Source organism: Peromyscus maniculatus, chromosome X, assembly GCF_049852395.1.
Source record: "Peromyscus maniculatus bairdii isolate BWxNUB_F1_BW_parent chromosome X, HU_Pman_BW_mat_3.1, whole genome shotgun sequence".
NCBI lineage: Eukaryota > Metazoa > Chordata > Mammalia > Rodentia > Cricetidae > Peromyscus > Peromyscus maniculatus.
In genome coordinates this window covers 84,531,951-84,555,840 of record NC_134875.1, presented here as the reverse complement: position 1 = coordinate 84,555,840, position 23,890 = coordinate 84,531,951, and the positions used below count along the sequence as shown (strand labels likewise).

At 47.9% G+C, this 23,890-nt stretch overlaps 3 protein-coding genes, 1 long non-coding RNA gene and 1 pseudogene across 5 annotated transcripts in view; 4 read left to right on the top strand and 1 right to left on the bottom strand.

Moving 5' to 3' along the window:
* Positions 1-1,266: 1,266 nt before the first annotated feature.
* LOC102908347 (selenoprotein K pseudogene) lies at positions 1,267-1,575 on the top strand (annotated as a pseudogene).
* A 9,902-nt stretch (positions 1,576-11,477) lies between these two features.
* LOC143270806 (uncharacterized) lies at positions 11,478-12,077 on the top strand. The gene is made up of 2 exons (XR_013048035.1): positions 11,478-11,736; positions 11,904-12,077. It is a non-coding gene; the product is annotated as an uncharacterized LOC143270806 (long non-coding RNA).
* A 1,236-nt stretch (positions 12,078-13,313) lies between these two features.
* Positions 13,314-20,409, top strand: Foxo4 (forkhead box O4). Its single transcript, XM_006981140.4, has 3 exons — positions 13,314-14,120; positions 17,632-18,691; positions 18,976-20,409. The coding sequence occupies exons 1-3, from the start codon at positions 13,668-13,670 to the stop codon at positions 18,981-18,983; spliced, it is 1,521 nt and encodes a 506-aa protein (XP_006981202.2). The 5' UTR covers positions 13,314-13,667; the 3' UTR covers positions 18,984-20,409.
* Positions 20,410-20,912: 503 nt separating this feature from the next.
* CXHXorf65 (chromosome X CXorf65 homolog) lies at positions 20,913-23,565 on the bottom strand. Its single transcript, XM_006981139.4, has 6 exons — positions 23,388-23,565; positions 23,182-23,268; positions 22,842-22,982; positions 21,794-21,862; positions 21,197-21,360; positions 20,913-21,035 (listed from the first exon to the last, which is right to left on the bottom strand). Exons 1-6 carry the CDS (start codon positions 23,410-23,412, stop codon positions 20,943-20,945), a joined length of 579 nt encoding a protein of 192 aa, XP_006981201.1. The 5' UTR covers positions 23,413-23,565; the 3' UTR covers positions 20,913-20,942.
* Positions 23,566-23,693: 128 nt separating this feature from the next.
* Med12 (mediator complex subunit 12) overlaps positions 23,694-23,890 on the top strand; it is a 33,063-nt gene continuing 32,866 nt past the window's right edge. For both annotated transcript variants that reach the window (XM_076561782.1, XM_076561784.1), the window contains exon 1: positions 23,694-23,801. The gene's annotated coding sequence lies outside the window, so the exon portion shown is untranslated. The remainder of the gene's footprint in view (positions 23,802-23,890) is intronic.

Sequence of the window (23,890 nt, the reverse complement as noted above, 5' to 3'; positions counted from 1 at the left end):
TATTCTGTTTGAGCTTTGCAGAGCTGGAATTTGTAAATGGGTACTTTTTGCCAAGTTAGAGAAGTAGTCAATCAGTATTTTTCTTCCAATAGTGTGTTTTAACCCTTCACACTCTCTCTCTGGTAGTTCTGTTTTGTTTTTGTAAAGTTGGAGAGTTACGTGCAGGGCCTTAAACACGCTAAGTAAGTGCTCTCCTACCAAGACAGCCTTGTTTAGGGAGCGCCAGGCAGAGTGAGATTGTGAAAGAGAAGAAAGAAAGAAAGAAAGAAAGAAAGAAAGAAAGAAAGAAAGAAAGAAAGAAAGAAAGAAAGAAAGAAAGAAAGAAAGGAGGGACGGAGGGAGGGAGGGAGGGAGGGAGGGAGGGAGGGAAGAAAGAAAGAAAGAAAGAAAGAAAGAAAGAAAGAAAGAAAGAAAGAAAGAAAGAAAGGAGGGACGGAGGGAGGGAGGGAGGGAGGGAGGGAGGGAGGAAGGAAAGAAAGAAAGAAAGAAAGAAAGAAAGAAAGAAAGAAAGAAAGAAAGAAAGAAAGAAAGAAAGAAAGAAAGAAAGAAAGAAAGAGAAAAGAAGGAAAGAAGGAAGGCAGGGAAGGAGGGAGGAGAAAAAGTGGAAGGAGCGGAGGGGGAGGGAGACAGAGAGCGAAAGATAGCCCCAGATGGCGAAGTGCTTGTCTGTCTCAGAATATACGATTTAATGGAGTTCACTAGTAGCCAACAAGTAATTTCAGCATGATAAGGAAATCTGGAACAAGGTGGGAGAGTGTCAGGTCCAAGAGAAACTCGGGACAAATGGCTGGCTAACTGTGGTGCCTATTAGCATACCAAAGTGCACGCTGCCCTCCAGGCTCACTCAGTACCTGTGGCTCTTCTCAGCTCTTCTCACCCCACCCCCTACCCTAAACTTCTCCAGCTCACAGCTTCCCTCCCCCAGCTTCTCAGGCCCATATAAGCCTGTCATTTCGCCATGCCTCTCTTGGGCTCTTTTGTCTTCCTCTCTTGGCCCTACCCCCCCCCCCCTTAGTCTCCTTTGCCCACACTCTCTTTGTCTTCCTCTCTGGCTCTTCCCCCAACCCCCCCCCCCAGCGGGCGCCATGGCCTGGTCCAGGCCGCTGACCCTGTTCAATGTACTACTTTCTGCCCCTGCCCTGGACTCTTCCTCTGGCTGTACTCTCCCTCATACCTCCAATAAAAACCTGCCCCCCAACCGTACCTTGGAGTGGCCCTGTCCTCGAGTTATAGGGAGAGTAAGGTATAGAAAAGAGGATCACTCAGATGTTGGAATGGGAAACCGGAGGTGAGAAGGTTTATATCTGGAATGGACAAGTGTTGGACAGCTGCAATCAGTTCCCATGGAGACTGTCTTTTATAACAGATGTGTTCTGGGAAATAGCAGAATTTGTTTTGTTTTGTTTTGTTTTCAAAACTCCACTTCAGCAAGATGTGAAAGAAAGAAAAGACTATGGAAGCTCATTTGATTCCAGCTATGAGGAGGGAGGAAGGCCAGCAGGAGACTCCCCAGGAAGAATAGGTTGGCTCAATCATCTTCATGGCCTCAATCTTCCTCCAAAGGCTGGTGGATGAGAAAGGCAAAAGAAAGTCTGCTCAAAGCAGTGAGTGAACAGACACCAGACACGCACATGCGCACACGCGTAGAAGGAAAGCATCAAGAGGTGAAGAACCGCTCAGCGGGACAAGATGAAGGTGTATGTCTGAACAAATATTGCTCTGTGTCGTCTCTGATGAATGAGGTTATGCTGGGAATTCCAGCTGCAGGATCTGGCCTGACTGACAGGCACTTCAATAAATGTACGTATTTGTATTTGTCTCCTTATCTCCCCCCGCTCCGCGCCCCCCCCCCCCCCCCCCCGGAGCTGAGGACCGAACCCAGGGCCTTGTGCTTGCTAGGCAAGCGCTCTACCACTGAGCTAAATCCCCAACTCCATCCTTATCTTTTGTGTATAGTTAGTTTAGTAAACTATTTGTATAAACTGTTTACTAAAATGTTGTTATACTTTTAATAAATACTTTTAGGCTGCAAACCTTGATTTGTCATCTTTATTTGATTAAATCCAAAATGTTTGAGTTGGAAGAAATAAGGGTCACATATTCAGTCCTGGGGGAGGGAGTAGAAAGAAAGAAAGAAAAAAAGAAAAGAAAAGAGGATCCAACTCAAACTTAGGAAAATCTAGAAGGCTTCCTGGAAGAAGTGGCAGCTAAACTTAGATGTGAAGGATGAGTAACAGAAAGCTGAAGACAGAGAATTGACTGGGGCGTCTGTTTGTTCCAGACACAGGGAACAGCAGATAAAGACTTCTAAGCGTGAGACAGATTCTTTTTATACAAGGTCTTACTGTGTTGCTCAGATTAACTTCAAACTTCTGGGTTTAAGAGACCCTCTTGCCTCAGCCTCCCAAGTACCTGGAAATAGAGGCACACATCATAAAACCTAGTAAGAAATTCATTTTTATCTGATGATATCTTTATTTTGTTTATTTTTGTTTGGGGCTTTTTTTGGTTTTTTGTTTGTTTGTTTGTTTGTTTGTTTTTCAAAACAAGGTTTCTTTGTGTAACACTCCTGGCTGTCTTGGAACTCACTCTGTAGACCAGGCTGGCCTCGAACTCACAGAGATCCGCCTGCCTCTGTCTCCAGAGTGCTGGGGTTGAAGGCATGCGCCACCACCGCCCACTGGGTCTATTTTTGGTCTTTGGGGACAGGATTTCACTATGTAGTTCTGGATGACCTTGTACTCATGGCAATCCTCTTGCCTTGGCTTTCCAAGGACTGGCACTGCAGGCATGAACCACCATGTCTGACCTGTATTTTCTTATTAGTATATTTTACAGCTCTTGGCATACTTGGCATATAACAGATACTCAATTACTGGGTAAATGAAAGAATGTCTGAGCCGGGCGGTGGTGGCGCACGCCTTTAATCCCAGCACTCGGGAGGCAGAGACAGGTGGATCTCTGTGAGTTCGAGGCCAGCCTGGGCTACCGAGTGAGTTCCAGGAAAGGCACAAAGCTACACAGAGAAACCCTGTCTCGAAAAGCCAAAAAAAAAAAAAAAAAAAAAAAAAAAGAATGTCTGATCCCAAAGTCCTTTTTCTCTTTCTACTCCATCAGGCTACCATCATGGAAAGGAAGTGCTCTGCTGCCAAGCAAGGGCTCTCCCGGTACATCACGGAGAGGAAGGGCCTGACTGCTACACAATCCATTATCGTTGTACTTCCTTAACTCGCAGAGAGGAGCCGGAGATGCAGCTGCGCAGCAGTGTTTGCTTACCATGTGCAAGGAGCCTGGTCCAACTCCTCAGAGCCCAAAATAAAATTACAGAAGAACCCACTAGTCACTGAAAAACTGAAGATATTTTCCACAGGTTCTCACTCTGTAATTACTCTGGCCTCAAACTCATGGCCCTGGTGTCTCAAGTGTAGAGATTGCAGGGGCACGATCTACATGTGCTTCATATCAAACATTGCTATTTAATACTGTACGAACTCTTGTATTTTTTGGGTTTTTTTTTGGGGGGGGGTTGTTGTTGTTTTTCGAAGACAGGGTTTCTCTGTATAGACCTGACTGTCCTGAAACTCACTCTGTAGACCAGGCTGGCCTCGAACTCACAGAGATCTGCCTGCCTCTGCCCCCTGAGTGTTGGGATTAAAGGTGTGCGCCACCACCACCCGGCCACATTATAATTTTTTCTTTAGTCAAGATGTACTACTTGTTCAGTAGAGGAAGGGACTTTGATTTTTAAAAGTTGAAAACAAAGTAGGAGGGCCCTGGTACACCAAACCACTATCACAAGTAAGTGGTGCTGTGTTTATGCCTTTCTCTTTAACTTACATCTGTTTTAAAATGTATTTATTCTTATTTTTTTTTAATGTACATTGGTGTTCTGCCATGGGCGTCTGGTCCCCTAGAACTGGAGCTACAGACAGTTGTGAGCTGTCATGTGGGTGTTGGGAATTGAACCTGGGAACTACTGAGCCACCTCTCCAGCCCCCTTAACTTATATCTTAATGGCCTCGTACCACTTACAGGTTAAGTGAGTGCATGATTTTATTGAAGGATGCTGTAAAGCTGGTCCCAGGGGGGAAAAAAAGAACAGGGATCAGCAGTGGAAACTGCCAAAAGCGGAGGGAGAAAGGGACTAAGGAGAGATCAGAGAAGGTAAACATGAAAGAACAGGAAATGAGGGTGGGTTGGAAAGAGAAGAGGATAGGTACACTTTCATAGATCAATGCCCATATGAGAGGTGCTAGTAAAGGATGTTTATTACAGGCATAACCAGCAAGTTTCATGTATTTTATTGTCTGTATTAAGACTATATGTATCTATGCCTTTAAGCCTCTCCCTATTCCTCCCAGGAGCAGGCTGTGTATTTCTTCAGCCCACGTGAGCTGTCATATCTGCCTGATACTACCAGCAAAGACCAACTGGACACTAGATCTGGACATTCCTGAGCCCACTCTGGGAGCAAATTGCATAACCACATGCCTGTGCGTGTGAGCTATAGCTTTTGCAGGCTATATGGAAGAGCCTGGAAACTTCTGGGGATAAAGGAGATCTAGATGGGGACTCAGGGAGCCCCGGAGGCATTTACAGAAAACAAAAAAGTACATCCGTGCTCTCTGGATCTAAACCCCGTTTATGACACACAACCAAACTAGCTGAACAATGCTGACTCTCAGCCAAGACCATTTCTGTAAGGTGTTTATACTTTTCTGTTGACTTTGGGACATACTCTGTCATCCTCAAAACTTTTCGTGAGCTAATGGAATAACTGCGGAGGGTTGGCTGAGTAAATGTCAAGTGAAGGTGTTGGGGTGAATTTCTACAGAGTAGAGTTATTTCCCAGAAAGACAGATGTTCCAGGAACCTTGTCTTTTCCATAGATAACACATCTTTTTGACCCATAGAGAAGTCAGGAAACTAGAGACGATACTAAAAATCCAGCACGTACAAGGACGAAGACAAGATCTTAGTGTCATTGCCCTGACCTTTAGAAGGTATTGCAATTGTCTCAGAGTTCTGATGATGCAACTTACAAAAGAATTTTACCTTTACCACCCAGCAAGTGGCCCAATTTAGATTTTAAAAATCGCCAGCCAGGTGTGTTGATACCTGCCTGTAATCCTGGTCCTGAGATACGGGGAGGGGGATCAGAAGTTTGAAGTCACCCTCAGCCACGTAACGGTGAGTTTGAGGCTAGCCTGGGCTACAGAAGATCCTGGATCACAGAAGAAAGCCTGCAGCCTCTCAGTTGCACTGAGCACATTTTACGTATCCACTGGTGACATGTGCTCACTTGGCTAGCTTCTTGGACACTACAGATATGGAGCATTTCCATCTTCACAGACACTGCCGCTGAAAAGCACTGTGAATCTAGACGTTCAAAACCATCATCTCAGGACCAAGTCTCTGCATCTTCATGAAGAGGGCTTTCATTTTTCTCACTCGTCTCTTTGCACTGGTGTGGGCAGAGCGGTAAGGAGGGAAGCCAGGTGACTTGACGGACGAGCCCTCTTGCCATAATGGAAAAAGTAAGAATTCATTTGGGAGTGTCTAAATAAAATATGGCATATTCACTAAATGGAATATAACAAAGGCTAAAGGGAACAAACTAGATGTGCCAATAAAGATAGACTTCAAAAGTATCTGTATGGGGGGGGGAACAAGTTGCTAAATGTAATCATTATTGCAAAGAAAAACACAAAATAGCTCTAGTTTGAACGTGTTGGAAACGTAGTGCCCAAAAGGATAGTTTTCAAAGATGAGACCTTTGGGAAGCAAACAGGTTGGGAGGCCTCTGCCTTCACGAAAGGACTAAAGCCATGATCATGACAGTCTCTTTGACATTATGGGAGTGGCGACCTTACAAAGGCTGAGTGCCTTCCCTGTCCCTCCTGAGGGCCCTCTTGCCTTGTGACCCCTTCTGCCGCCTTATGGTACAACACAAAGGCCCTCTCCAGTCTTTGATCTTGGATGTTTTAGCCTTCAGAACGGTGAGGCAAAAAAAAAAAAAGACACCTACTATTTAGAAATTACTGAAACTGTGATGTTCTGATCCAAGCGGTAGAGAATGTACTGAGACATTACCACATATTTCCCTGTGTAAGAGTAGACGTAGAAGGCTGAACACTTGTCCCGCATGCATGAGGTTCTAGAAGTACGTTGACAGTGCTCTAAAAATAAAAGCAGGTAAACTTGTGACAGGAGTTACTTCAGGGAGGAGGGAAGGGAAAGGTCTCTGTGCTACAGGGCCAAAGGAGCTTTTAGTTTTCTTCTATAACGATCACATTCGTGCATACTTGTGTGATTACAATGATCAGAACGGGACACAAATTGGTGTGAGCAGAACTATGTAAAAGTATAGTGAGAAAAACAAGGGAAGCTTGCTAACCTTAGTGATCATTGTGTTAAAATGCAGCACTGTAGTTAGATTCTTCACTTTCACTACTTAAAAAGAAAAAAAAAAACCCTTTGCACTTGGCACTGTAATGTTTACATAATAAAAACATTTAAGGAAGAAAGTCAACCTGGCTTTATGCTACTAACATAGTTATCTTATTGTATAAGAGGTACGGTTCTGTTCATCTTTAATTATTATTACTGTTGGGGGTGCACAGAGACCCAGAGAACAACTCTGTGAAGGACTTCTCTCCTTCCACCTTTACGGAGATTCTGGGGATTGACCTACAAGAGCTTTAACTGTTGAACCATCTCACTGGCCTTAGGTACAGTTGTTAAAGAAGAGATCGGTTCTGGCACTCGGTTAGTGCTAGAAATAACAACTCCACATCATTCAAGTAAAACAATTTGTATCGTCCTTGGTGACAGGCTCCAAAATTCAATTGGTCGATAGGAAACCCCCTCTGTAGCTAATCCATACTGGCAGGCACAGTGGAACACTACGGCTCCTAAAACCAGAGCTTCCATTGGAACCTTTTGAGACTTCCCTTTTAGACACAGACCATGTGACTGATTACGGGCTTTACAAACAGTTCAGATAAAAAATAAAATAAAATCTCTCCTTTGTGGCGTGAAACTCCGTTTCAAAAGCTACTCCCTAAAAAAAAAAAAAATCTGGCTTTACCTGCACTCTACCTCCATGGGGACAGGAGGTAGACTTCCATGCACGCAACAACACTAAGTGGGGCTTCTCAACTTTCAAGCCAGAATGGTAACCCTGTCACCAGACCACCTGTTCATCTGACTTCCAAAGCATATGGATCCTGACTCAGTCAACAACGGAGAGCACCACTACGTCTGGCCTTCAACAGAGAATAAATGGAAGTTGGCTTCTGAAGAGTCCCGTCAAATGCCTGCCTCTGAGAAGAGATATTTATGGAATATATTGTAAGGGACATTCTATCCATCCACTCCTTTAGGTGGCATTTTAAGTTGTGTCCTCAGATCAAGTTAGAGCACCAGAAGGTTACATGCCTGAACCATCTGAGCTTAGTCCCAGCAGAAGTGTTTTAATGTCCTGCCCTGGCTTTCAACCAGGGTAGTTATGAGAATGTAATATGGGAATCTCTTCTGTGCGTTAGTAAACTGCTACTGAGGACATTGTCCCCTATGTTAATCCCACAAGAGATATTTCTTATAGAATTTAGTGCCAGCAATGGACCATTATGTAGCTGTTAGGAATTATAATTATGGAAGACTAAACGTGAAAACCTGTTTATGATATATTCATAGGAAAAAAGCAGGACACAAACTGGTATATAGACTCTAATTGCAGCCATGTAAAATTATACGTGCCTGTGGACAAAGACTGAAAGCTGATAGGCAAAGACAAAATTATACGAGGGCGATGGGATTGTAAGTATTTTTGTTTTCTAAAAACAATTTTGTTTGCTCTAGCTCTGTCTTTCCAATTGGGGAAAACAAGCCACTGGTGACAGAAAACTCTTCCCCTCTCTCCCCCCCGACTTGCCCTCTCTCTCCCTCTCCCTCTCCCCACCGGTTAAGGAATGCTTATCTTCTTTCTTCCTGACAAGACTTGTGCAGTTTGCTGCATACCTCCTTCCCTTAACCACCCCAGAAGGTGAATTTCGTGTTCAATCATTGCACAATGGGTTCCTGCTCCCATGCCTTGGATTTCTAAGTAAGGACTGTGTACTCTTCTTCGAATCCCTGGAACATTTTGCCTCTACAAAGAGGCAGAATTCAAAGCAGTTCCCCCAGTTTAAAAGCTACCCAGAAGCCAGGGAGACCCTTTGTTTGATTGATTGGTTGGTTTTTTCTTTTTTGAGACAGGGCTTCTCTGTGTAGCCCTGGCTGTCCTGAAACTCTCTGTGTAGTCCAGGCTGGCCTCTAACTCACAGAGATCCGTGCCTAAAAGCAATTATTTTTTAATTAAAAAAAAATTCTGAGCCGGGTGTGGTGGTGCATGCCTTTAATCTGAGCACTCTGGAGGCAGAGACAGGTGAATTTCTGTGAGTTTGAGGTCAGCCTGGTCTACAGAGCGAGTTCCAAGACAGCCAGTGCTGTTACACAGAGAAACTCTGTCTCAAAAGAAAAAACTTGCCGGGCGTGGTGGCGCACGCCTTTAATCCCTGCACTCGGGAGGCAGAGGCAGGCGGATCTTTGTGAGTTCGAGGCCAGCCTGGGCTACCAAGTGAGCTCCAGGAAAGGCGCAAAGCTACACAGAGAAACCCTGTCTCGAAAAAAACCAAAAAAAAAAAAAAGAAAAAACTTTTTTTCTGCCTATCATTTCCAATGTATCTTAACCAAAGTTATGAACATACAACAGTAAACTAGTATCCTGTCATATCCAGGTCTTTTTCTGTAAGTTTCAAGTATGAGCATGTGTTCATGTTCTGTAAACTCTTCCTGTCATTTTTTTCTGTACTACACATAAAATCCATAGGCCTCACACATGCTAAGCAAGCACTCTCCAACTAAGCTATGGAACTCAGTTTTTCTTTTTCCTATTTGTGTGTGTGTGTGCTCACAACTACCTCCAGTTTTAAATAGAAGGAAAAATAAACACATAGGAAAAAAAAAAAAAACAACAGCTAGCGTTGTGGCTCCTACCTGTAATCATAGCACTTGGGAGGTGGAGGCAGGAGATCACCAGTCTTCCTCAGCTACCTACTGAGTTGCGGGCCAGCTTGAGTCATATGAAACCCTGTCTCAAAAAGAAAAGAAAAACCCCACCTGGGGCTAGAGAGATGGCTCGACCATTAAGAGCACCTGCTGCTGTTGTAAAGGACCCAGGTCCCATTCCCAGCACCCACATGGAGGTTCCCAACCTCTCATAACTCCCGTCCCTTTCCTTACCTCTATAGGCACCAAGCACACATACATATGTACAGGCAAAACACTCACACATAAAATTAATAGACGAAATTTTTTAATAAAAGGAAAAGGAAACAGAAGGAAGGAAGGAAAAAAGAAAAGCAGGAAGAAAATAGTAATAGCATTTAGCTTATTTAGTTGCATATCTTAAGTTAGATAATTTCAATGCACTTAGCAAAGGCTCAATGCTTAATATAATCCAGTAAATATTACTTATTAATATTAGTGTAACTTGCATCATGTTTTTTGCTTTTTTTTTTTTTTTTTTTTTTGAGACAGCGTTTCTCTGTGTAGTTTTTGGTACCTGTCCTGAATTTCGCTCTGTAGACCAGGCTGGCCTCGCACTCACAGAGATCCACCTGGCTCTGCCTCCCGAGTGCTGGGATTGAAGGCCTGTGAAACCGCCACCCGGTGTAACTTGTATTATTTCTGAACTGGCTCTTAACATGATAAGGATGACAACTTTCCCTGTGATTACTAGCAAACTCCTTTAGAAATTCAAGTGAGGTTTTCAGAGCTGAATAGGGTAACAGAGACGTAGAGAAATGTCTGTCTTCATTCACATTAATACGGCCAGTTTGGCAGCAGGCTTAGGGGTGGCGCCCAAGTAGAAGAGTGGGCAGTGGCAGCAGTGACAGAGGCAAGACAGCCAAAGCCCTGTGACCTTCAAGAGAAAGAGAAAATGTAACAAATGAGATCCCTTTGAGAGCACAGATTACAAGACAAAAGCCTTGGACTCCCAAGTCCTGCTGCGTCTGCTCATCACTCACCACAGCCTCCTGTTGGTCCTCTCCTCCCCTCTGCCTCCTCCATTTTCCACTGCCACCTTGCTGACTCTCCATGACTATGTTTGTGTTGGTTTTTGTTGTGTTTGGCTGGTTGGATTTTGCTTGCTTGCTTGCTTGGCTTGGTTTGGTTCTGTGTTTGAGGCAGAATCGCCCTGTGTAGCTCTGGTGGGTCTGGAGCTAGCTATGTAGACCAGCTTAGCCTTGAACTTGCAGTAAGTGATCTTTTTTGCTTCAGCCTCATAAGCACTGAGGTTGTAGACATGTCGGCTTGACTAACATTTCTTCTAACACTCCCACAGCAATAAGTTACCCTGACCTTCGCAGCCTCAAAGTCATCTTTTTTTTCTTTATCATTCCACCAATCCTTTTACTCATCCTCCTCAAACATCTGGCTCTACAGCATATTCACATGTTACACACACACACACACACACACACACACACACACACACACACACACAATGTTTAAAGAACACCTGATTTTCTTTTTGCCGGGCATTGGTGGTACACGCCTATGATCCCAGCACTTGGGAGTCAGAGCAGGAGGATCTCTGTGGGTTCAAGTCTGGCCTGGTCTACAGAGCAAGTTCCAAGACAGCAAAGGTTATACGCAGAAAAACCCTGTCTCAGAAAAAAAAAAAAGAAAGAAAGAAAGAAAGAAAAGAAAGAAAGAAAAAACTATTTTATTTTATTTTTTTAGTTAACTGTATAAGTGCTGAAAAAAATGGCCTATTATACTAGGACTTGAGAGGTGGAAGCAGGATGATCAGCAGTTCAAGGCCAGCCGAGGTTTGTTACAAGAGATTCTGTTTCCAAAAAGCAAAAGAGGAAGTAGCGGGAGAAAAATATATACAGCAACAATTCAAGAGGTAAACAAATTAGAGTCTCTCAAACCTTGCTGTCTACAAGAAAAATTGCACTATGACCAGGCCAAGAAACAGGTATTTATTTAAAAGTTGTTAACTGTCTAAGTGTAATAGTAACTCTTGATCCTATTCATTCCTTTATTTGGCCAACATTAACTGTGCCCCAGAGCTGAGATCACAGATTCACAAGACTTGTTTCTGCCCCCAGGGGCTCACAGCTTATTATAAGACACAGACCAGCACACAAACATGCCCTGCAGCTATATATCATGAGCTTGCCGGAGATGCTTTAAGGCACGAAAGGAACAACAAGCTGCACCAGAGGAAAACATGAAAAAATGGGTGGGATTTTTCCCCAAATGGAGACTTGAGGGAGGGCGGAGGACAGATCAATCACTTGATCCCTGAGCCCGCCAGCATTTTCATCTGTAAAATGGGTATAAGAGCAGTATCTACCTTGCAGGGTTATGTGAGCAGTGAGCTAACATTTGTGTGGTGGTTTGAATATGAATGCCCCGCCCCCATAGGCTCATATATTTGAATGCTTAGTCACCAAGGAATGGCACTATTGGAAACTGTTTCATTAGAAGGATTAGAAGGTGTGTCACTGTTGGAGGAAGTGTGTCACTGAGGATGTCACTTTGAGCCCAAGCTATGCCCAGTGTCACACACTTTCTCTCTCTAGATCCGCAGACCAACATGCAGCTTCCAGTTACTGTTCCAGAACCACATGTGCCACCATGGTCCCCGCCACAATAATAATGGACTCCTCCGAAACTGTAAGTAAGCCTCCAATTTTCGTAAGAGTTGCCTTGGTCATGGTGTCTCTTCACTGCAATAGAACAGTGACTAAGACAATTGGTAAAGCAATTAGAACAGTGACTGGGACATATTTTAGCTGTTAATTACCAGGTGTTTCTTAAAAAGGTAATCTTTTTTTTTCCAGAGCTGAGGACGAAACCCAGGGCCTTGCCCTTGCTAGGCAAGCGCTCTACCACTGAGCTAAATCCCCAACCCCTAGAAAGGTAATCTTGTTGGTAACAGAAAACAAGCTGTGGTGGAGGTAGTGGGACTGATGGATGAAAGGAGGTCCAGTTAAGATGATAAAGCCATTTAAATGCAGAGATTGTTGTTTGGGGGTTTTGTTTGTTTGTTCAAGAGCTCAGGCTGTCCTGGAACTCACTATGTAGACCAGGCTGCCCTCTGACCCACAGTGATCTGTCCTCTGTCTGTCTCTGCCTCCTGAGTGCTGCAATTAAAGGCAAGCACCACCACGCCAAGGCCCTTAAACGCAGTCATAATGTCTCCATTTGGAATCTGGAAGGAGCAAGTTACAGAAATGGAAAGGTGACCGGCAAGTATGATCAGGAATGTTATGTAGACCCGGGACAGCTGCTAACCAAGCTCAGAGGTTAAGAGTAGCTAGAGGGTAGGAGTCTGGGTGCAGGAAGAGATTTCTGAAAAAGTTCAGTTGGGGATCTGTTGAATGAGAAGCTGCTGAAGATCGGGAAAAGGAGAATATCAGTATTTCTGAGGAGGCCGACGGAGGAAACTGGCTAGAGATGCGTGTCTGTGTACTGCACATGGAGAGTACCCCCACCAGTTAACACCATTTGTCATGTTATACAAGTTCCCCACTCAACTCCCTAGCGTGAATGTATCTTATTTTCTAATCAGTTCCCTACTTGTTGATACTCTCCCTGCTTTTTATAGGGACAATACTTTGCATTTTGCTTTCTTAACTGAAAACGGGAAAGTCTAGCGTCTCTCAAAACCGTCACTTGGGCGACCCCGAAACTCGAGGGAGCGGGTGGTAAGGGAAGGAATGAGGAAAAATATTTTTAAGAAAAGAAAAAGAGTCCCGGACGACCTCTAATCATTAAAGTTCCACCTCCCCATATCCTGCCACGCGCCGCGGTCCCGCTGCCGATATCGGACTCCTGGTCGCATGGTAGGACGGGAGATGTAGTCCTCGAGACCGACCTGGGTGGCACGACCGAAGAACTCGGTTTCCCAAGTGGCTCTCGAGGCGCGTGCGCAGATGGCTGCCCTGGCGAGTGGTAAACAGAGACGTCAGGCGGGGGCTGCTGCTTGGAGCAAAACAAAAGGGAAACCCGGGGGGCGGGGGGTGGGGGGGTCCGATAGGGGATTCAGTACGGGAAAAGGGGAGTCTGGAGCCGCGGGAACCTTGACCCTATCAAGAGTGACCTGGAGGGAAGAGGCGGGGGGAGGGGGAGCCAGGGGAGGGACAAGTGACGCCGGGAGCGGGGCGTGGGGGAGGGCAGCGATCCGGGTGGAGGAAATTTGGGAGGAGTGTCCGGGGGGCAGCAACTTGAAAGGGGGAGGGAACTTCGCTGAGACGTTCGGTGATGGGAGCGCAATGTATGAGGGGATATGGTGCCTCAGGTTTAAAAGAGCAGGAAGCTGAGTGAGAGGGTGCAGAAAGTGCCTTCGCTTGGCGGAGGTTACAGGTGGTGCCTCGGAGTAGCGCTCTGAGGCTGCAGCCTGTAGTCGGGAAGGAGATCGGAGAACGGAGTGGAAGGGACAGTTTGGGGTCTAGAATCCTGAGAGGAGGGAGAAGTTCGTGACTTTCTGAGAACTGGCAGGAATGTGCCTCCTGGCCCTCGTTGCTTCCCCTCTGAGGGGAGGCATGGTGAGGGACTGTGGCAGGCTCCACTGAACACTGAGCTGCAGAGGTTCAACTCTACGTATGGATCCAGAGAATAAGAAGTCAGCCACAGAGGCTGCCGCGATCATAGACCTCGATCCCGACTTCGAACCCCAGAGCCGTCCACGATCCTGCACCTGGCCCCTTCCTCGACCAGAGCTGGCTACGGAGCCACCAGAACCGTCCGAGGTGGAGCCAGGTCTGGGACAGAAGGTACACCCGGAGGGACCCTCCGAGCCAATCCTGTTGCCCTCCCGGCTCCCAGAGCCGGCAGGGGGCTCCCAGCCGGGAATCCTGGGGGCTGTTACAGGTCCTCGGAAGGGAGGCTCCCGCCGGAATGCCTGGGGAAATCAGTCATATGCAGAACTCATCAGCCAGGCCATTGAAAGCGCCCCGGAGAAGCGGCTGACACTCGCCCAGATCTACGAATGGATGGTCCGCACGGTGCCCTACTTCAAGGACAAGGGTGACAGCAACAGCTCGGCAGGATGGAAAGTAAGTATGAGTCCCTTACCTCCACGCCATCCACCCTTGGACCCCTCTGATGACTCTCCCTCCGGGGGGCCCCGTTCCCGCCTCCCAACTCCGTTGGGAAGCCCAAAAATCCACCTTCAGGCTTCAGTTAGACAAACATTTACTTAGTACATAGTATATGCCACACTCGGAGCTTGAAGCGGGAGGATCCGCGATGAATAAGACACTGTCCCTGCTCTGAGGAAAATCGAATTCTCTGCTCGCTACTCAGCACTTTGGTTTGAGCCGCTCCAAACACTTATTCCCACAGAGAAGTCTTTATCCTATGTACAGCAGGAACTGTGTGGATTCTCCACCCGCACCTAGCCTTCCCTCCTCCCTCACCTCCCACCCAACACCTTTTGGCCCATTCCTGCGGGATTACTCCGATTCCCTGCTCGCCTCCCAATACCTCAGTGAACAGGAACTGTTAGAGGATTGCTCTGCCCGAGAGGGAGTCGGCGGTGAAGAGAGGAGAAAGTGGTTGGTATCCATGAGGAAAGGTAGCTGATAGTGTGCACTAAGGGAAAAGGCTGTGAACGGCTATCTTGCCTCAGTTTACCTTCTGCTAGCGAGAATTCTTCCTCCTAAGGAGCTATCCAAACTCTTAGGAAAGTCTTTGTTGGTGAGGAATACTACTCACGAGAAAGGAGGTATCACATAACTCTGATTTTAGAGCCCAGGTTGAGAGCTGGGAAGATCTCAAACGATAACTGAAAAACTTGCCAGAGAAATACAGGCTCTAGTCACAAAATTAAGGAATCAGAGTTCGGCCGTATCAGTGTCTTGTACCTCGGTAGGTGGTTAGGATTAGTGTGCCTAGGACAGAGGACAGAGTGGACAGAGGAGCTTCCCGTGGATGCGGAGAGTGAGGGAACAGATCTGCAGTATGCGTAGGGGCCAGACAGAACAGAAGATGGGACAGCTGACTGAGACCCTTGGCACTATTTCTGGGTAGAGTGCCATGCCGCAATCTCAAGCTCACAAAGAGCTCCCCTCCTTGGACCCAGCCTGCACAGCTGTTTTTCTTTTCTCTTAAGTTGATTTTCCAGGGTAGGATGACCACGAGTTGCTTCTTAGACTTGTGGGAGTAGTCCCTCCTGATGATTTACGCTTACCACGGCCTTGATAGTTTATGAGATCTTCTTTTTTTCTCTTGGTTCTGGGAACCAGGGCAGTGCGGTTGCCATTAAGCTGAATCTATAACCCGTGAAATAATTTTAAGATTTGTTTTTCATTTTGTTAGTCTTCGTGGCAGTTCTGAGAGTCAACATTCTACATCTGAGGAAATTAAGGCACTGGAGGTTAGGTACTTGGCCTACTATGAGGATGAGGACTTGAGTGCAAGTTTTGCGACAGATCCTGTTTCTCTAAGGAAGGCATGGCTTGCTTTCATTGCCAAACCTAGTCAGACCAGGGTCTAGAGCTTCCAAAGCCCCCCAGCAGGAAGCTTCACACTTCCCTGGTGTTGTGCCAAGGTCACTCCCACCCCACCAGGGGGCGGCACTCACTTGAACAAGAACGCTTAAGTTAGGTGGCTTAGTGAGCAGTTTATCCACCCCACCCCCCACCACCCCCCACCCCCAGTCACACACACACACACACACACACACCTCAAACAATTCTGCACCTGGGAACTGACCTTTCCTACTTGCTTTTTCCAAGGCCTGAGGGAGAAGGGATGTGGATGGAAGTGTAGCTCAGTAGTTAATCCCTTGCACAGCATATGTGAGTCTCTGGGCTTGAACCACCAACCCGCGCAGGCGTGCACGCGCGTGCATCCCAGCACCACACACACACACACACACACACACACACACACTACAGTAGATCCAGAATTAGAGAAAAAGAAGGGAAGAAATCACAGAGCTAGAAGACTTAATGCTTCTCGGTTACTAAGAGCCCGAGGTGAGTGGACGGGCTCAGGAAGGCAAGGAAGTCTTTCACTAAAGAAGCCTGGCACAAGAGCTGATCAAGCCATGCTCTTCAAGACAAGGGTTGCCCTTTTACCATTCGGTAGAAATGGTTTCTCGCTGTCTAGAGCCTCAGTTTCTTAGTGGTTCCTATCATGTCTCAGCTTCCTCCTTAATTTATTTCTAAACTAAAGAGCTCTCTGTGCGGGAGGTCAAATGACCTTTACGATAGAGATTTATGCTCAAAATCTTAGAAGACTTCCAGGGGGGGAAAACTGGGAAGGAGGTAGGGCAGTGATGGGAGGTGGGGGCAGACAGCGTATACCAACCAGTAAAAACAAGCAGCACCAGAGGCTCAAGAAGTGTCACCCTCCATCTTGTACCCTGGACTACTAGAGGAAAAAAGGTATATTAATCTACAGGTCACCAGTGAAGAAGAATGAATACTAGATGATAGGTTCAATACCCAAGGCACCCAAGAGCTGCCAGAGCCTCAGGGAAAACCTCACTATAGACGACATCTAGGGGCTACCTACCGGTTGGACAAGTATTGATTATGTATTGTGTACCTGATGTGCTGTGGCCTTGGCACTCTGAGGGGGCACTATTGGGTACAGTGGGACTGGAGGGCATTGCCTGTGCCTTTGGTACTTACAGTTGACAAGACTAATTACATGAAACCATAAATCACACCATATAGATTGGGTAAAACTGGGAAACAGATAAAAAAATACTATACAAGAAATTTGGCTATGGAAGATAAGCAAACACTTTATTAAAAGGCATAGGATTTAAGCTTGGCCTCCAGTAGAATTCAGAGAGGGAAATATCTCCCTAAGAAAAGGGACAGAGAAATTACACCTCATGAAAGTATTGAGTGTGTAGAAATAAGGCTGGGCTGAGATCCCTTTTCCCCCCATGTTTTGAGAACAGGGTCTTTCTATATAGCCCTGGCTGTCCTGGAACTCACTCTGTAGACCAGGCTGGCCTCGAACGCACAGAGGTCCGCCTGCCTCTGCCTCCTGAGTGCTGGGATTAAAGGCCTGGCTTGGGATCCAATCTTAAGAGTTATCTGGCTGACCTAAGGCCTAGTGGAGAATGGAGTACCAGCTGTACTGAGCTTCTCCCCTCTAGTCTATTCAGAGAATTGGCCCAAGTCAGGACATTCCTGAGCTGGTATGGCCACCATCCTGTATTCTCCACCCAAGCCTGCACATGAGGAAAGGAATGGTGTTCTGGAATGCTTTTTCCCATCTGAGCCTAGTTTTTCTAGGTCGAGTACTCCCCCATGCCCACCAACCCAACACTGCACCCAGAGATTTGGGAGGAGCTTTTCTGGGGTAGATAGTGGCTCTCCCTGGAAAGTAGGTTGTTACTTGGTGTCTCTTGTGAGAAGTCTGCCGGAGACGCTGAGCTTAGGAACTGTGTATAGTTTCTTCTCCCTCACCACGCTCTAGTTTTTCCTTCCCGGATTTGACTTTTGCTACTTCCCAGCCTCCCCATTAGATTATTAGACTGCTGGCCGCCCACCTCCTGTACATGTAGCTCATGCCCCCTTTCTACACCTCTGTCCCATCCAGAATTCCATCCGTCACAACCTGTCCTTGCACAGCAAGTTCATCAAGGTTCACAATGAGGCCACCGGCAAGAGCTCTTGGTGGATGCTGAACCCCGAGGGCGGCAAGGGTGGCAAGGCACCCCGCCGCAGGGCTGCCTCCATGGATAGCAGCAGCAAGCTGCTCCGGGGCCGCAGCAAAGGCCCCAAGAAGAAACCCTCTGTCCTGCCAGCCCCACCTGAAGGTGCCACTCCGAGGAGCCCTCTAGGCCACTTTGCCAAGTGGTCGAGCAACCCTTGTCCTCGAAATCGGGAAGAAGCTGATGTGTGGACCACTTTCCGTCCACGAAGCAGTTCCAATGCTAGCACTGTCAGCACCCGGCTGTCCCCAATAAGGCCAGAGTCTGAGGTGCTAGCAGAAGAGGAAATGGCAGCCTCAGCCAGCAGCTACTCAGGGGGTGTCCCTCCCACCCTCAGTGAAGATCTGGAGCTGCTGGATGGGCTCAATCTTGCATCTCCCCATTCCCTGCTGTCGAGGAGCAGTCTCTCTGGCTTCTCTTTACAACATCCAGGGCTTTCTGGCCCCTTACATAGCTATGGTGCCTCCCTCTTTGGCCCACTAGATGGGCCCCTATCAGCAGCAGAAGGGTGCTTTTCAAGCTCCCAGTCTCTAGAGGCCTTGCTCACCTCTGATACACCACCCCCTCCTGCCGATGTCCTCATGACCCAGGTAGATCCTATTCTGTCTCAGGCTCCCACACTGCTGTTACTGGGAGGAATGCCTTCCTCTAGCAAGCTGGCTACTGGAGCTAGCCTATGTCCTAAGCCGCTTGAGGGTCCAGGTCCCAGCAACCTGGTTCCCACCCTTTCTGTGATGGCACCACCTCCAGTCATGGCAGGTGCTCCCATCCCTAAGGTTCTGGGAACCCCTGTGCTCCCCTCTCCTACTGAAGCTACCAGCCATGACAGAATGCCTCAGGATCTCGACCTTGACATGTACATGGAGAACCTGGAGTGCGACATGGATAACATCATCAGTGACCTCATGGATGGTGGCGAGGGACTGGACTTCAACTTTGAGCCAGGTATAGCATCCCCTGATCACTACAGCATCTCTGTTCTTGAGTGCTCAGCTGATTCTCTGGTCTGAGCCAGAGAGGAGAGCCATATAGCTGATAAAAGGAGCTCCTGCGGAGTTGGAGGGAGGATGTCATATTAGAATAGCATCACTTCTAAGTGGGACTTCCCGGCTCCTCCGTCACAGAAGGGGGAGCTGTGTGGAGGGGAGGGGAGTGCCTCTCCTTGGAATGAGTCTAGCTAGTGCTCCAAATGAATCTTTGATCTTGTTCTCCCTTTCTTTTCCCCACAGATCCCTGAGTCACAGCCAGAAGCTTTGGCCCCCTGCTTCAGATTCGGAGGTGGATCCAGGCCTGTCCTTATCTACTTTTCCCCTTGAGCCCTCCTCAGGAGTCTGGGACCCTGCTTTCGAGCTAGGGTTAGGTGGTCACACACATGACTGTTGAGGAAATTATAAAGAGAAAGCTGTGCCATGTGGGGATTATGGAGGAGGGTGATGGGAGGAAGACGGGAAGAAGGTTTATTCTCACTGTGCCAATTAGGGGTTAATTATGGCCCTTTCTCAGGAGCCATCATTGATTTCCCCATTCCCACCTCCTAGGCCTTGGAGCAGGGGCCAGCAATGCTGTTGGAAATGTGAAGTCACCAGTGGCCTTATTACCCCTGCCTTTGGAAGCAGGATTATTATTATTGTTATTATTTTTTTTTGTAGAGAGTCTTACTAGAGCTGGGCCAGGCTAGGTTGGGCCTGGATTTTTATGCAGTGGGGGTGGGGGGGGTGGGGGTGGGGGGCTAGGGGACCTAGAAGGGCCAAGTTCTGAGCACTGGAGTGGCTCACCAGGCCAAATCACTTTTTGGAAGGACGCAGATAACAGACAGGCTTTTTATAAACTTTTAAAGAACTATAAACACAAATATAGAGATTTTTAACAGTGGTGAGGTGCTAGTAATGGGGAGCCTGCTTTTTTTCTTCTGAAGGCTTGGTCATAGTGACATGATACAAACACTACATATTCTAGGAGGGAGCCACAGGAAGCTGGGGGTGGGGGTGGGTAGCGAAAGTGACCAGAGGGAAGCCCACCCTTTTTGGACCAGGTCTAGAAAAATCTCTGTGCATACTTCGGTTAGAGTTTAAGGCCCCTACACTGTGTCCACTTGTGCCTAGAAGAGGGTGCTGTTGCGGGGCCAGCACCCTCTTGTTTGACCAGTGTGGGTTGTTCCTGCCACCAGAGAACATCCGAGGCCGGGAACTGGCTTGGGGCCTCCTCGGAGGGCCGTGAAAGAAGGAAGGATTTAGGGTAGTCAAGTTAGGTACAGAGACCTCCCTGTTCAAGGCAGGGGACAGCTGTCCCTGCCCTTCTTCCTAGTCATGGACTGCCAGGGCTCCGTGGAAGCGTGTGTGGTGGCAGGCAGGGCTGGGGAGAGGAACAGGGAAGGGGGAGCCTGGGGAGTTTGGCTGAGGGTCTGGGAAATGAGCAGGGATGGGGGGGAATGTGGATCAGGTTTACTAGCACCTGCCAGAGAGGCCATCTGGGGCTCCTCCACCCCAGCCCCCAAGCAGCCCCTCCCCCAGCGCCCTTTGCCTTGTCCCCTCCCCCACCCCTGCTGTGGGTTCCCATCATTTCCTGTGTCAGCGCCTGGCCTACCCAGATTGTATCATGTGCTAGATTGGAGTGGGGAAGTGTGTCAAATCAATAAATGAGTTCAATAAATGTCTATAATCAGATCTGGTTTCTGGTTTCTGCTGCCTTGCTGCCCCCCTCCAATAAAGGGGAGGGAGGGAGACGGAGAGGCGAAGGGCAGTTAGTTGAAGGGCGGGTGGGAGGGACTGCCCACAGGCTGGGAGGTGGGGGAATTTCAGCCTGGGAGGTAATGGAGTGTGGTGGGGGAGGGACACCTAACCCCAGCAGGAGTAGGCGGCTGCAAGATAGGCCTCCCCCGAGGGGAGGTAGTCTGGTTTGAGAAGACCCCACCCCCTTCTCGGGCCCTCAAAGGCTCATTGTACTAAAAGTCTAGTAACCAGACTTCACAGTCTTTGCTCACCACCACCACCACCACCCCCCACCCAAGTGCTCACTCCAGCCCTCTGTTGTTGCTCCGGTCTACCCTCAGCCTCCCTGGTGCCTGCAGCCTACTGAAGCCTTTGTGCAGAGGCTGGGAGAAGGAGTCTTTCTAGAAAAAAAGAGCGCTCACGTTAAATTCCAGTAACGTCATGCGCGCCCTCGGTAGTTGCTGCTCTCAGTTGGTGACTTTATTGAGTTAGCGATGTCTCTTGAGAAAGTCTGCTCTGGTCTTGTAGAATGGTCTGCGGGTGGGAGGTGGCCCGTCTTCATCTGATCGTCCGGCTTTAGACTAGAAAAGAGAAAGCAATCTATTAATGTAGAGGCTCTGCTGGCAAGTTTCTCCGGGCTAGGGCCAAATGCAGGAGAGAAGAAGAGGCAATTGGAGTCAGTCGGTGGTGAACACAGACATCAGATTTAGAAAGGAAATCCTCGGGTCCGCAGCGCACAAACCTTCATTTGGGTACTTGGACTAGTGCTCTGCTGGGCACTGCTCTTGGAGGATCTCGCTGTGAGGTTTGTAGAGGATTCCATGGCTGCCAGTCTCTTCGCTTCTAGAGTTCGAAGCATCTTTATTCGGCTTCTCTCCAGGAAGTCACATTGTGTGCGCAGGGACTCTAGAAAACAAGAAAAAGCACCATCAGCTCTGAGGAACCAAGATGGAACCCAGCAGGACCTTCCGTCATTCATTTGATCCGTCAGAGGACCTTGGCCTAAGACAGAAATGATGAGAGGATGATTGGGAAACTGAAAAGACGACCTGGAAGTGGGGAAGGAGTGACATGTAGGGCTCACATAGTTTAAACTGGACACCCCGCTACAGTTTATCTAGACCCTTGTCCCCCTTATCCTAGACTCCTATGACCCCACCCACCCCTACATTCATACCTTCCCCTCTCTGGCAGTGTCCTCCACATTCAGCCTAGGCTGCCTTTAACTCCAAACCCTCCTCTGGAGGGAGGACTGGGGTTACCAGTGTATGGCACTATGCCCGGTACACAGCTAGGTACACAACTTCCTATGCCCTTCCTCCCCCAGCACATGCCTTACCAACTAGTTCCGGTTCTGGATTCTTCAAGAGAGGCACAACAGCTTTGTAGGAATTCTCGATCCTCATACCTGTAAACAGAGCATACCTGTTTCCAGCCCCTGATACATACCAAGTCATACATACCTTTTCAAAGCCCAAGGCTTCAGGATTCTAATAGAGCTCGTGTTCTTTTTCCCTCCCCTTTGGCATGGACCTACGTGAACCCTAGGATGAAGTAGGGTGACATGGTCTATATGAACCTAACCTACTGCCATCAAAGCAGGGCCCTTTCTTCGAGCTGACTAGACATGGTCAATTTGGATCTGGTTAAGGATGCCCTATTTTACTTACTAATTTGTTTTGGGGAGTCTTGAGATAGGCTCGCATCTAGCCCAAGTTCACTTTGAACTCCTAATGTTCCTGGCTCCACCTTGTGGGTGTTTTCTGAGGCAGTATCTTGCTCTGTAGCCCAAGCTGGCCTCCAACTCTCAATCCTCCTTACCTCAGTTTCTAAAGAATGTACTTATGTTGGGAGGTGGTGGCGCACGCCTTTAACCCCAGCATTTAGGAGGCAGAGGCAGGCGGGGATCTCTGTGAGTTCAAGGCCCAGTCTGGTCTACAGAGTGAGTTCCAGAACAGCCAGAGCTGTTAAATGTATTTATTTATTTTGAGATAGGGTCTTATGCAACCTAGGCTGTCCTCAGAGTTGCTGTACAGTTAGAGATGACCTCAAACTTCTGATCCTCCTGTCTCCACCTCTCAACTGCTAGGATTATAGGCTTGCTCCACCACACCCAGTTTTATAGTGCTAGGGATGGGACCCAGAACTTCATGCATGCTAGGGAGCACCCTGCCATCTGAACTACATCCCAGCCCTGCTTTCCGTTTGTTGTTGTTATGTGTGTGGTGTTTGTATTTGGGATGAGAGCTTGCTAGGACGCCCAGGCTGGCCCGGAATTTACAATCCCCCTGCCTTAGTTCCCTGAGTGCTGGCATTGCCAGAGAAAGTTGCCGTATTTTAAGGACACGTTTCCTAATCCATCGCGAGGGACTTATGAAGCCACGTACCTCTACCTGGTGCTCCACGCTCTACTTTACAAATGTAGTAGATACTTCGAGCTGTAAGGAATTTGCTGGCATAGTCTCCAGGTGTCTTTGACAAGAAAAGTAACTTCATGGTCCCAGTTTCATCGCACAAATCAATGGTGTCTACAGGAAGGCCGCAGGGTAATTGAGACAAGTAAGACTAGAGAACGTGAGTAAAAAGGGCCAGGGCTCCTCTACAGAATGGGCTTGAGGAAGGTCCAGGGATAGGAGGCTAACCCTTCTTGATGGGAGGGAAGTTCAGGGGCCAGAAGCAGCTTATTGCTTCTGACCTTCAGTCTCTACTTCTCTCCAGACCACCTACCTGTTTTACGCAACCCCATTTTCTTTCGGATGTAGTGTAGCAAGAGGAGAACGGAGCAATTGGTGTTGACTAGAAACTCTTGATTATCTGAGAAGAGATGGGATGGAGATATGCAGGCCCTTCTCTGGTTCTGTTCCCTCTGTGATCTCTGCTGTCCTTAGCCCTCCCCACGTCCAAGGCCAGACTTGCTCTGTGCTGCCCCTCACCTCCATGTTTAATGTAGATAAACATGCTATCAGGATCATCTCACTCTTCAAAGTTCCCCTGGTGAATCATGAAGAAGGAAGGTGTTCCGGAGGCCCTAGGGGCCTGAGGTTGCCCATAGGGTTGGATGACCAAAGAGCCAGGTGTAGCTCATAAGTTGAAGGAGGCCCAGCCTGGGCAGACAGGAGAGCACTTTTGGTAGTTAAGTTTGGGGAGCATCTGTAAGGGGTGGGGCCTGAGGCTGCAGGTGAAGGATTGTGAGGTCAGAAATGGTACTTACAGCAGAAGGTGGAGTAAGGCCAAGGAGAGAAGACACTGGGTGCGATCTGTAAAAGAGCTTCTAGGAACTGGGTCAGCACAGCAAATTCAACTGTACACTGGCCCCTGGAGTGAGCCCAGAAGTTGACCAGAGCGAAGTAAGTCACCAGATACTCCCTTTAGTTCATTTGGAGTGCTCTTGCTTCGGCAGCGTGACTGCGCGCCTCCATCTCCCTACCCTCACATC